The 14529-nt window shown below is 37.5% G+C and overlaps 1 protein-coding gene across 2 annotated transcripts in view; it reads right to left on the reverse strand.

Moving 5' to 3' along the window:
* Nucleotides 1-14529, reverse strand: part of ATP2C2 (ATPase secretory pathway Ca2+ transporting 2) — a 105635-nt gene that overhangs the window by 24607 nt on the left and 66499 nt on the right. For both annotated transcript variants that reach the window (XM_074286336.1, XM_074286337.1), the window contains 5 exons: nucleotides 14432-14498; nucleotides 9282-9406; nucleotides 8920-9017; nucleotides 7591-7692; nucleotides 4498-4587 (listed from right to left, as the gene is read on the reverse strand). In XM_074286336.1, the coding sequence (XP_074142437.1) occupies nucleotides 4498-4587; nucleotides 7591-7692; nucleotides 8920-9017; nucleotides 9282-9406; nucleotides 14432-14498 (482 nt within the window). The remainder of the gene's footprint in view (nucleotides 1-4497; nucleotides 4588-7590; nucleotides 7693-8919; nucleotides 9018-9281; nucleotides 9407-14431; nucleotides 14499-14529) is intronic.

Here is a 14529-nt window from a genome sequence, read left to right on the forward strand (position 1 = left end):
CAGAAAAAATGTAAATGTTGGAAAAAATGTAAAAAAAATGAATCATTACAAATTATTCTGGAGGGAAAACTCTTATAAAGTTGAATTATTCATTATTCAAATCATCTGACATGGATGAGAAGTTAAAGCATTTGGATTCTGAAGACAAAGAGAGGCCATTTTATTTCCTTTCAATGCACTTAACTATAGAAGTGATTCTGGGTCTTAGAAAAGATGCTTTTTTGGTCCAAAGCAATAGTTTTATTATTCAATGCATCCCTCTCCTATTTTACAAGCTTTTCCTAATGCAGAGCCTCATGGACTTGGTAATAACTTGCAGCTTTAAAAAGGCCGACTACAATAAATACCAAGAATTAAGTGTGGCTTTGTTGAGGCTTTTGGGAAATGAGGTGGAAAAGGAGGGAGGCTTTTAGAATTCTCAAGATTCAGCAATTTCCCAAAATTGTGTATGGCAGGTACTATTCTAAATGCCCAAATTAAACCTCTAAAACACATACTAAGACTGGTCAAATTTGGAATGAAGGTCTGCATTAAAATCCTGGCTCTTCTACTTACTATCTATGTGACCTTAACTCAGTCATTGCTCTTTTGAGCCTCAGTTTCCTCATTTGAAAAGTACAGAAGTTGGAGTAGAGGCTCTCTAAAGCCCCACTCAGTCTCCAAATCCCAATATGGTAAAGTGGTGTTTGTGATTTTGATAAACATCTTTCTTTTCTACAGAAGCACATTTGTCTGCATGAGACCAAAAGTTGATGAATTGATGTGGAAGGCAGGAGTTCTAATCCTGGTGTGAGGGCAAATACTGCCATATTTTCTTCATAGTTTCATCCCTCACTCTGACAAAATTTCTAATGCAGTGCTGAGCACAATAATATTTCAATATTTGCTGAATAATAAGTGCCTGAATTTCTCCAATTCTGGCAGTGTAGATTTCTAAAATAGAGTTTTGAAGCGTTTGAAGGGATCTGGATAAGTTACAAGTAGATGTTTACAGAAATTGGCTCTTCTGAGTTCAAAAGGGGTGGAATGGGGAAATAATGTAAGACCTCACCCTACCATTTTCTTGCTAAAATATTATAAAAGGGTAATTGATTCTTAACTACAATAAGGCAACAGAAAGAAAAATTAGATGAGGAAAACTAAAAAGAAGTCTCCACAATGAGCATTTTAAAATCTCTGCTTACTCCTCTTTCCCTTACACCTTCTTTTTTTTCCTTCTTTTTTTCCCTTTTATTCTTTTCCCTCCATCACCCACTTGTCCTTCTTCCTATTCTCCATTCTGATTCCACTTCCTTTCCTCATCTTCCAGTGTTCCCAGGCATAATTTTTTCTCTATTAATAATAATAACTCATGGAACCAGTAGATGGAAAGCAGTACCCATCAAATAGAAGACTGTTAACAGATATGTTAAATGGCTTACTGACATTCTGAAATCAAAAGTGAATGGGAAGAACACACTTAAAGCGATTAATACCAGTGCAATGCCAGCCTTAGTAAACGTGTCTGGAATTGTAAAGTGGGCCACACAAGATTGGAAAAGTACTGTAATAAAAACCTATACAATATTAAAAAAAAATGTAAAACCCATCATACTAAGGTAACTATAGAAAGATAAAAGCTTGCAGATGCCAAAAAAAAAAAGAATGAAAGAAAGTATCGATGGACATTCTTCAAGCTCCTTATGAATGGATCAAAACTTGCTGAAATAATTTTAGATTAAGTATTTAATCAATGGCAGAATTATATATAGTTGTTAATACAGATTTACAATAACAATAAAAAACTAAGTCATTCCCATTGGAAACTATGGAAGGGTTATCTTTAAGACTTAGTAACCAGTAGTCTATAATGATTTAAAACATACTGAATCTTAGTCTGATGTAACCTGTTAGTCAGAATAATACTTTGGAAGTTTATCTTTCATGAACTGACAGACAACAAATACCCATCCTTCTAATATAGATTTCAACCTACAAACTGCATGAAAACTAGAACATTATCCCAGTTGCCTTACATAATTACTCAGACAAAACATTGATTCAAAATACTGATAACATTTTAGATAGAAGCCAATTTCCAAAATACGATTCCCAAGGCACAGGAAGCAAAAAGCTTAAAAATTAGAGGCCTGATTTAGCAGCTCAGAATCATATGGAAATGGACTGAGGTATATCCCTTCCCTGTTTACCTATTCTGAGAATGCTGCTATTGAGCCTACAGAGCAGAACTAATAGCTTAATATTTTTAGTCAACTATAAAAGGGAACTATTTTATTTGTAGCAGTCCATAGTACAAAGAAGGTAAAGAAATAACCAAATAGCAACTTGTCTCAGTACTATTTCTATCTATATCCTATTGGGGAAAGAAGCACATGAGATGATGATGATAATAAAAACGATCCTTTCAAAGCCCAATCCATTGTCCATATCATGGTGGAGGGGAAAGGGATAAGGACTTTATATTGCTTTTTGCCATTGGCACTCAGTTCCAAATCATACAGGATATAAACTCCCAAATTAGATGAAGCAAATAAACTGAAAAGGGAAAAAGAAAAGACTCTGGAAAATCTTTACTTAATGGAAACTCCAGAAATATACTAATAATAAAACAAATAACAAAAACAGCAGAGATAGCTCATATCATGTAGAAAGGAAGATGGACAAACATTGACTGAAATTCTAAAAATTCCTTTTTGTATATAATGGCATGAATGCAACTAACAGATCAATTATACCCAAACAGAATAATTTCAAAAAGCTGATATTTGTTATAACCATCACTAATGAATACATTGTCCTACAGAATTTAATCAGCCATTGAATTCAAAAGTCAAAAAGTCAAGGAGATAGATAATATCAAAGCAGAATAAATTATTCAATATTAATTGAAAACTTTGCAATAAAGAATAGAGAAGTAAAGAAATCAGAGAAAGAAGGAAATCCCTGAGGGAGGATGTGAAACTCTAGCTTCTCTACAAAATTAGAAAGCAATAGTCTCATATAAGATACATAATTATTGACTCAAGTGATTCACAGTCACATGAATCACTGACAAAGCATTAAGCCAACATCTTCCTAAATGTAAACCTGATCCCACCTTTTTTAACCCAAGGCATCACTTACTTATTACCAAAAGAATAGAACATGTCAACCTTCGAAATATAGACCAATGACATGTTTATGTACTTTATACAAAGCATTCATATCTTGTATCATTAAAAACAAAATCTTATAAACAAATATCTTCAATATACTGCTTGAAGAGCAATAATAACAACCAAGCACATATAAAAAATTCCTAGGAGTATATACTATAACTTACTGTTTATTCAGCAATTATTGAACAAAATTCCCAAAAGTGCTATATTTGTGCTACCTTCATTGATCATCACAAAGTTTTTGATCTGTACTCATAGCTTATTCATTTACTACAAATATAAAATATGTTCACATGTAGAGAGAATGCTAAAGTATTTAATACTGCACCCAAAATTTTCCCTTTTAAAATACACCACCAACACAATAATATTTGAAAAAATAATCAATAGGAAAAGTGGCATTTTCCAGGGAGACAATTTAAGCCCAATATTAGGAGTTATTCTAAAGACATCCTCAGGTAGCCTGCAGAGTAGAAGCTTATGTCCTTGGGCTTTTCCTACCTAAACTTCATCAAAGAAGATGAGAAGAAAGAGATAATAATTCAACAGGAAAAGATATATTCCATCCCTGTTTTCCTGTCTCCTCCTGGAGTTGTCCCAAAGATGCTTTCAGTCACTCTCCAGATGATGACTTTATATATCAATTCTCATTTAATTATAAGAAGCAGCCATTTTATCCACCTGTGCAATAGTCAGCAGAATACATTTTAAAAATTGGAGGATAATGACTTGCCTTAGACCACTTTTAGCTGGACTCTTCAAAAAATGATACAAATAATGATGATTAGTAACTGATATTTGGGTACTGATTTTTTAATGTCATGCAAAATATTTTACATTCACTATCTAATGCAATCTTTGCAATTGCTCCATGAAGACTTAACTCCATTTTATACAGTTAAGTAAACTGAGGCTCAGAGATTAAATGACTTGCCTAGGGATACAAATGAGTAAGTAGCTGAGTAGGCTTGCAAGCTTAGGTCTTCCTAACACTTATCCAGTATGAGATACTTGGTCTGCCTTCTCCCCATTGCTACTTCCAATAAATTGGAAAAGATTGCCCAGGACAGAATTAGGTTCACTGTAGGGTAGGATTATAGAAGCTGGAGCTGGAAGAGATCATCTATTTCAATCTCTTCATCCAGAGACTTCTAAAAATTGTCTGCCCACAAAACAGGGATCTTCAAATCAATCCACATCCATATTAGTTCAGTGTTATTTTCTCTCATAAAATGAAAATTTCATTCTATGTGTAAATATCCTAAAAGGTCTAGTTTTACCCAACAACCCAACAACTCTTAGAAAAGTGCCAGATGCAAAAACCCCAAAGCCCTCCTACCTTCATTGCAAGGGCGATTAAGGCTCCTTCTGTTGGTTGGCCCATCACAGTGTTCTTTCTGATTATGGCATTGTTTGCTACGCAGCCAGCCTGAAAGCCAAGAATTGCCAAATATCATTTTTAGCCAGGATATGGAGCTGAGTGCTCAGACTCCCAGTCTAGTTCAGACACAGGCAGGGGAAACACTAATATATGACACTGCTGTTCTGAGACTGGGATTCTTGTTTCCTAATATCAGTCAGATGTTAATGTAGGGAGGTCTGGATTCAAGTTCTGCCTCTGGCACACACTGCGTTGAGTTCTGGTTAGGTCATCTCAGTGGCTCAGACGAATCTCTAAGACTAAAACGCTCTGCTTGTACCCTTGATCCCTTCTGCTTCCATCTCTCCCAGCAGACTGCCCCCACAATTATTTCCCCTCTCTCAAATCAGTTAGCAGACAATGATTAAGCACCTACTATGTGCCAGGCACTGAAGGCACAAACACAGAAGAGAGATGATCCCTGCCCTCAAAGAACTTCCAATCTAACAGAGGAAGACAACTTACAAATGGAAGCTAAAAAGCAGGTAGTGGAGGGACATGGAGGGAAGGTACTCATTTCAGAAGTATGATGGAAAATCATAACTATTATGACCTATGTGTTCTTGCAGGATGATGAGTTTGTATTTAATCTCTCTATCTGCAATGGTTTCTTTCCTGTAACATACAAACACTTTCAAGTTTCTCCTATACTTAAAAAAATTATCATTCATCTTTCTTTCTTTTCATAGTCAAATTCATTAAAAACACTGTCTACACTTACTGTTTCTAGTTCATCTTTTACATTTCAGTCCCTTGCAATGTAACTTCAACTTGAGCACTCAACCAAGACTACTTTCTCCAAAACTCTAGTCATTTCTTAAATGCTAAAAACTGATGCTATTTTCTCAGTTTTATTCCTTCCAGATGTTTCTGCAGCATTTTGCACTTTTGAAGCCCTCTTTTCTTGGATACTTGCCTCTGGGTTTTCATGATACTGCTCACACAGAGAAGATTGTTCATAATTGGTCTCCTTTATTGGATGATCAACAATCCCTGTCCCCTAAAAGTGGGAAAACGCCCCAATGCTCTATGTTGAATTCTCTTATCTTTCCTCCACACCCGGTAATCTAACCATTTCTCCTGGACTTGATGATCAGCTCTACACGGGAGATTTTCATACCATGTTAGTCCTGATCTCTCCTTAGCACCAGGCTTGCTGGAATCTCCACTCCTTGAATGTCCAATAGCCATCTGAAGATTGACCCTTCCCCCAGATCTATCCCACTCTTTCTGTTGAGTGTGCCATCATTCTTTTAGTTACTCAGGTTAGAAACCCTGGAGTGATCTTTGATTTCTCCCTCACACAACATATCCAATCAGTTGCCAACTCTTCTCAATTCTTCCCCTAAACCTGTCAACTTTGCTTCTCTCCATTAACACTGCCAGCACCTTAGTTCTCATCACCTCTCATCTAGACTATGGCTGTATTCTTCCAATTCTTCCTCAAGTCTCCCCACAAAGATTTTAAAGTGATGTTACTGTATGACCCCATCTGTCCTTGCTAAGGTCCAGTGGCTCTAGGGTCACATAGAACCACTTCTGGCTTTTAAAACCCTTTTTGATCTGCTTCCAGACTTAGGATGCATCACTTCCTATTCATTATTCTATAATACTCTGGAGTCCAGCCCAAATGGAGCTTGTACAATTTTTGACACAGTGTATTGCAGCATGCATCTGCCATCTCCCCTCTTCCATAGTTCTGTCTCTTAGAATCTCTAGTTCAGAATTCAGCTCAAAGGTACCTTCCAGCAGGAGGACTTTCCAAGTACCTCACTATCTCAAGTTACCTTAGGTCTAGTTTGCATATACTTACACGTGTACATTTTAAAGGCAAGGACTTTTCATTTCTGCCTTGATATCCAGTATGTATTGTATCCTGTCACCATACCCTAGTGCTTAACAAATAATAATTACTCGATAAATATTGGTTCTTTGAATGCTAACGGAAGAAACAATTAAATGCCAAATTGCATGACCTTAAACATACTGTATGGATTTGTACTCATGAACTTTACTGTAGAATATTTAATTAGTAACTTTCCATTCTTTCTCACTATTTGTAGGGATAAAGTATTGGTTTTTCTGTTAGTTCAAGGTTTTGGTAACTCATTTTGTGATAGTTTTCATGATGGTAAATGGTGCTACATCCCCTGCTGAAGACAAAAGCCTTCTGTCTCAGCCATTACTTTCCCTGATTTTGTTAGCACTTTTTGGATCAGAATAATAGAAAATCAGCCTTGAAGGAAGCTTCAAACTCACTGTGCTGTGGTGATCAAAGAATTGGACTTGGAAGCAGAGGAGAGGTTCTGGCACCTCCCAGCTATGTGATCTTTATCAAATCATTTCGTTTCTTTTGACCTCAGTTTATTCATATCCCAAATGGGGGTAATATCAGCAATCATTTCATGATTGCTATAAGGATCAAATTATCAATGTAAAGCATATTACAAACTTTAAAATATTAGATATCAATTGTTGTTGTTACAATAATCTAGTCCAAAGTTCTCATTTACAGATGAGGAACTGGTTGAGGGAGTTGAATAAGGTTACATAGGTAACATCTTTACAAAGTGCCTTCTATATAATCACTCCACAGGGAAGCAAAACAAATAGCATTAACCCCATTTTATAAGCTTTGAAAGTGAGGATCAGAGAAAGGAATAAGTAATTACAGATTAACTATTATGTGCCAGGGGCCACATCAAGTTTTTTTTTGGTTTGGTTTGGTTTGGTTTTTAACAAATAGCATCTCATTTGATTCTCACAGCATTCCTGGGAGTGAAGTGCTGTTAATAGCCCCATTTTAAAGTTGGAAAAAAAAACTGAGGCAAATGGCATATTCCTGATTTGGGACCCAGTGCTCTATGCACTTCACCACCCTCATCTAACTCAGAGAGGGGACTACTAAGTAGTGGAATTGGAATCGGAATCCAGCTCTCCTGGTACTGTTGTGACTATCTCACTCTATCTCCCAGCTTGAAACAGAGAATTCCCCTCCCCTTTCATGCTTACCTCTACTAATTTTCCCACTGAGACATTAGAAAATTCCTTTATGACTTCATTGGATGGTAAAAGACACACAGTACCGACTCCATTATACCCCACACCGGTAACCTGAGAGAGAATTAATCATAGGTCACAATAGATTTAGTTCAAGTATTCAGCTATCAACATTTGGGACTTTTTACACCACTTCTTCAAGTCCTGGCTTTTCAAAACAGAGTAGTGACATGATGATAATGCAAAAAGTTTTTCTTTCTTCTTGCTGAGTTTATGTAACAATCTTCTGAATTATTTCTCCCTATATCTCTTCCAGTGGAAAGGGACATTTTAAAAATTCATTTTAATTTTATATCATCAACAATAAACAAGAGGTAATATGGCATAACAGAGAACCAGATTATCAGAAAGGTACGGGTGCAAGCCTGGTCTCTGATACATCCTAACTGTGGACCTCGGGGCTCTCTCTCTTTCTCTCTCCCCCTTCTCTTTCTCCTTGCCTCCCTCCCTTCTTCTTTCTGCTCCTCTTCCTCTCTCTTCTCTTTCCTTGTGTTTCTTTCTTCTCTCTCTCTCTCCCCTTCCCTTCCTCACCCCGCCCCTACTGACAAGTGCTACTTTCCGTCTTCAGCTGACTACCACGTGGCCACATTGTACTGACTTGAAAGAAGGGCCAAGCATTTATTAAGCATCTACTATATTCCAGGCACTGTGCTAAGCACTTTACAAATATTATCTCATTTGATTCTCACAACAACCCAGGGAAGTAAGTGCTATTTTACAGATGAGGAAACTGAGGCACTCGGGTTGGGGGGTCACAAAGGTAGTAAGTATATGAGACTATATTTAAACTCAGGTCTTCCTGACTCTGGGCCTGGCATTTTAACTACTGAGTCACCCAGCTGCTTTTTCAGGCAGGACCACACACTAGATAGGGGCTCATAATCAATAGTACTAGACATTGACCCCGCAGTTATATCTAGAATTATGAAGCAGTAGCTAGTTTAACTTTGGGTACTCAGCTGGCTACTTTGAGAATAAGTATTTTATGAAGTTCTTTATAGTAAAAGCAATTTCTTAGATATTATCTCATTTTGAGCCTCAAAATATCCCTCCCTGTAAGTTAATAATAAATATTTCGATTCTTATTTTACAAATAAGAAAACTAAGATTTGGAGCTCAAATGTTTTGTTCAATATCCTGTAGAAAAAAGGTAAAAGGGACAAAGACCCAACTTAAACCTTTTGACTCATTTTTCTCCCTGCCTCATGCTTCCTCTCCTCAAGTCCTTCTCACAGGGTTAAAGCAGGACGTCTTTGTCCCACACCTCATAAACTGGCTCACCTCTGCTCGGAGACCATCGGAAGTTACCAGCTGAGTTACCGTCATTTCATTGGCCGTCAGGGTACCTGTCTTATCTGAGCAGATGACGTTACAGCAACCTGGTGGGAGAAAACTGCTCGTCAGAACTTAAATAATTCAACAATTCTCAGGACAATGATACACTAAGGAAGCATCCATAAGATACCAAAGCATCTGTAAATTCTACAAAACACAAGCTCACATTCAAACCACTCATTGTGTTGACAAAATAAGGTGCTACTTGTTGCTTTCATGAAGAATCAGCTAATCCAGCAGTCAACATTTCAGAGAATGAATCTGTATTTCGCCACAATTTGTTAACTTTGCGGTTGGCAAAGGCTTACCTAGGGTCTCCACGATGGGTAACTTCTTCACGATGACCCGCTTCTTTGCCATTCTCAGGACACCCAGAACCAAAGTCACCATGACCACAATGGGCAGGCCCTCTGGGATGGCGGCCACAGCCAGGCTGGATTGAAATGGCAAGTTAAGATCACGTTTTAGTCACTGTGTATCGCCATATCTAGGATCTACAGACTTGGGAAGCTGGTGAAGTTTGCTTTTGGTGCCCTCCTCCTGCATTTTCCATACCTTGCTCTTCCTTATATTATTTCATCTCTATATGAAAATATGAAAATTCATGTGCTATAACTTCTCAGCAAATTTTCTGTTATAAAAGCTACATTTATGTTAATTAATTAAATGATACTGGAGATTTTAACCAGAGGATGATATGTATATATAGTAAGGAAGGAACAAGCATTTATTAAGCACTTACATTTACTATGTATCAGGCATTGTGATTAACACTATTAAAAAAAAAAAAAAGTAAGCAAGTCCCAGGTCTCAAGAAACTTACATTCTTATTGGGGAAAATAACATTCTACATCTTAAAAGTCACCTAATCCGATCCCATCATCTAACAGATGGAGAAACTGGAATTCAGATGAATTTCCAGATATTAATGATTCAAACTATTCTATAAGGGTAGGAGTTCTTAACCTTTTTTGCCATCATGGATCCTCTGGCAGTCTGGAGAAGCCCAAGGACCTCTTAGAATCATGATTTTTATATACATAAAATAAAATACATGAGATTACTAATGAAGCTAATTATATTAAATGATTATCAAAAAAATTTTTTTTTACTTTGTAGATACTGTTACATTTGATCCTCACAACAATCCTGGGAGGTAGACATTTTACAGATGAGGAAACTGGAGCAAACAGAAGTTAAGTGACTTGCCCAGTATCATACAACTAGTAAGTATTGGAAGCCAGATTTGAATCCAGGTTTTCCTGGTGCTCTATCCACTCCACCCGTCACTGCCACTGTGTGCCCATTAACTGTGCTTTGTACTATGAGTTTCACAGTCATGAAGCCATGCTGGCAACCTAGCCAACATGTGGCTGCTGTCTGAAGATTAGAGATAAAGGTCAGTCAATACAAATGTTTAATGTTTTCAGTTACATTGCCCTTGTATCATGGGAAACATTATTGACTTCTTGATTGAAAATACCACAAGATTAGTAAATAGAATATACTGCTAATAAAGTTTCTCTCACTTATTAATAGTCTATGTATCTGTGTGTATAGATAAGCATATTTATCTATCTAGCTGTCTATTTAGCTACTATAAATTAATCAATAAGAAGAATAAATGAACCAGCTTTTAGATTTGATGAGATCAGTCAATTTAACAGGAGCATTCAAAAAAAAAAAATAATAAATACACAGAAACTTCATCAGGGGGCATGAAACACCTTATTTTTTTTTCTCCTGAAGCAACTGGGATTAAGTGACTTGCCCAGGGTCACACAGCCAGGAAGTGTTAAGTGTCTGAGGCCAGATTTGAACTCAGGACTGGTGCACCTCCTAGCTGCCCCTAGACCAATACTTTTGTGCAAAAACTGGGTCATTTCCCACAGAAAATAAAATGGGGGAGAATTTGGAGACAGGACATAACACTAATTGAAGACTGTAGTTGATGGCAATAGATGCTTAAAACTACATAAAAAATGAATGAGGTCAGTTCAAAAAAAGAACTTATGTATAATTATTTGTTGTTCTGTTTAACTTGACAGCTTTTGCCTTCCTCCACACCTGAAAGCTTTCTCTCTCTATCTCTGTGTTCCTTCAAGGCTCAAATGAAATATTTTTCCTTAATCTTCCCCTTCTTTTAGGTTACTCATGTTCTCTCCCTCCTTTAATTAGTCTCTTTTTACTGATCTGTGAACCTGTATTCCTTTAGTAGAATATGAACTCCTTGAGGGCAGCCAGGTGATGTAGTGGATGGAGAGAGCACTGGAGTCCTTGACAAATCCAGCCTTAACAAGTCACTAAACCACTGTCTGCCTCAGTTTCCTCAACTGTAAAATGGGGATAATGATAGCACCTACCTCCCAGGGTGGCGGTGAGAATCAAAACTGTTGTAAAATGCGTTGTGAACCTTAGTGTGACATATAAACGCCAGCTATAATTCTTGAGGGCAGAGACTATTTCAGTTCTGTCTCTGAAATGCCAGAATCTGGTATGATGTTGGTACTTAAACAATATTTGCTCAAATAAAGGTCTTTGAAAAATAGGGAAAAGATGGCACCTGATGAGAATAAGTCATAAAACTGTAGAGTTGGAAAGGACCTCAGAGATGATCTCCTCCAATTTTCTTATTTACAGAGAAGGAAATTTGCTCAAGGTCACACAGGTGACTGGAAACCAGCTATTATCCACTTCCAGGGTGCCTCAGAGAGTTATTTGTCTTCATGGGCGGAGGGGGAGTCGTTTAAATGCCATATTATCTGAAAGAAGAGGCTCATCCCAAGTCCTTTGTACCTCAGCATTGCCCAATGCCATGTGAATGGCGATCCTTTACCTTGGGAAACAATAGGACATTCAACTCCATGTAATATAAACAGTTTATTACCGATTCCTATAGTACTGTATTTGATCATGGGGCCTGGCCCTGAATTTCTATTTGGTGATAAGAATAATTTTTTTGGTTCTCTAACAAAGGCTGATAAGACTGCTAATGCTAACATTTGCAGAAGATTAACAAGGTTTTTTTTCCCTTTTTTTTTTTTTAATTGAGTGGAAAGGGCATATTAATAGAGTATATACTAGAATATAGCAGTAAAAAAACAGAACAAAAACCATTCCTGAGCTCCCTGAAAAGCCACTAGTCAGTAAGGGATTAGAAGTTTGATTCCCTAAGAACAGGATCTGTCATTTTGTCTTTGTATCCCCCCAATACATAGTAGGTGCTTAATAAACCTGACACATAGTAGGTGCTTAATAAATTCTTGATGAATTTTACTCTGTTTATCTCTAAAAACTAATGTCTAAAAGAAAAAAAAACTGCTTCTCTATTGACTGCTCTTTGTCCTTTCACCTTCTAGTAGTAGGAATTCTCTTCCATTTCCCCTTTTGTCCTTTTCCCTCTCAGGGCATTTATTTGTTCACATGGCAGTCACTATTATTTACCTAAAGACTGAAGATCCCCAGCTTTTTGTCTCTAGGCTGGGCCTCTCACCTGAGCTCAAGTCGTAGGTTTACAACCTGTTCTAAAGCAATGCAGCCTGGTGGGGCAGAGAACAGAGGTTAGTCCTGAACCATGTTAGGAGGATCTGAGTTCAAATCCTGTTTCCACCTGTGTGTCTCTGGACAAGTCACTTGACTTCTGTTTGCCTCAGTTTTTTCAGATGTAAAATGGGGATAATTATAGTATCTACTTATAAGGATAAAAAAAAGATATTTATAAAGCACTTAGCATGGTGCCTGCCACATACTTAGTGCTATATAAATGCTATTATAATATTAAATGCTAAAATGAATGGGACTGGATTTCTTGACTATTATTTGCTTCTGAAAGCTTGCTGTGACTTATTCTAAAGCTTCCTAACCTGTGGCTCATAATCCCATATGGGGTTGCATAACTTTATGGGGGCTGTGAAATTATAATATTTTATTTGTATACCTGTTTCCGATACCTATATGTCAGAGATCCTATAAAAATTTCTTGGGTAAAAAAGAGGTCATGAGTGGAAAAAGTTTAAGTATCCCTGAGGTAGTCACAAGTTATTTATCAACATTCCCAACTGCATTCTTTTCAAAAATAAAAACCAATCACTTGTAATAGCTATATTTTATTGACAAAACAAACATTTCCTAGCTAACACCCAAGTGATTTTCTGCATTTTTGTCCTGTTGTCCTTCCACTACCCTCCCACCCCAGTTCATTCCCCCAGTCCCCTCCCTATGAGAATAGAAAAGTAGCTGCTCTCTTTCCTTTTTCCTAAGACCTGGCAAATTAGCTGCTGAAATTATTTTCAGTGTGGTCTTAGATCGCCTACTTTTTAGCACCAGAAGGCTGGCTACCAGGTGATGGATAAGTTGGGTGAGTAAGAGGGGAACATTAAAATGTCTACTAAGAGATTGACCACAATTTAGAAATCTTTTAAAGTTATTTATCTGAGGACATTTGGATCTGGAGATCTGAGAGATCATCTAAGGTCATCAAGATCTGACATCAGAGGACCTAGGTTTAAAGCTGGCCTTTATCTTGTGTTTCTTTTAATAACTCAGTCCCTTCGTTTCCTTTGGCCTTTGTTTGTGAATCTGGAAAATAAGGCGATAGCCCCTGAGGTCATCGAGGATCCTAATCTCACCCCCTCATTTTTCAGATGAACAAGTCACCACTTCCTTGTTAGAGTATCAGCTCATCGGGCTATTAGGGGGTGCAGCCCTGGAGTGAGGAGGAGCTGAGTTCAAATCCAACCTCAGATACTTGATACTTACTAGCTGGGTGATGCAGGGTGGGTAACTTAACCCCGATTTCCTCACAAAAACAAAAGAATGTAAGCTCATGGATGGTGGGGACTCTGTTTGCTTTTGTGTTTATATCCATAATGCTTGGCTGAAGCAAACACTGAAATGTGTTTTCATTCATTAATTCATTTTGGGTTTGGTGAAGGGTCAAAGGAGAGGAAAAAGAAGATGTGCATACTAGAGCAGACACAGGTCTGGGAGATCCCCTCATTCCTCCATCTCCATTCTTGTTGGCCATTGAACTGAGCTGTCTTATCTGGAGCACGTCATAACAGCACCTATCTTACCAGGGTTCTTGCAAGGATCATCCGATATAATATGTGTAAGTGCTTAATGAGCACAATTTCTGGCATACAGTAGGCACTCAATAAATGTTTATGCTCTTCTCCCTCCCCATTCTCCTTCCTTCCATCTATAATGTTAACTGGAGGCTCCTTGAGCACACAGGCTTTTTAGAGGTATTTTATTCGGGGTCCTTTTCTCCTCAGCATTGTAGTGGCTAGTGCTTAATAATTTTACCAATTTAAATGGCACTTTAGGAAGGAGTCAAATGAAGGGCAGAATGGGAAGAGGAAGCAGGACTACAAGAACCGAACATTTCTGAGGTCGTCAGCCTTTCTCAATGTTCTCTGACTAAAAACAGGACACCTGGAGTCAGCCTCTTACCTACCTCACTCCGATTGTGAACATACTGAGAATTTGTTTCCCTTGAAGCCAGCCAATTAGCATGATTAAACCTGGTAGAAAAACAGAGGAGATTTCAGGGAA

The sequence above is a fragment of the Sminthopsis crassicaudata genome, chromosome 2 (genome assembly GCF_048593235.1).
Source record: "Sminthopsis crassicaudata isolate SCR6 chromosome 2, ASM4859323v1, whole genome shotgun sequence".
Lineage (NCBI taxonomy): Eukaryota > Metazoa > Chordata > Mammalia > Dasyuromorphia > Dasyuridae > Sminthopsis > Sminthopsis crassicaudata.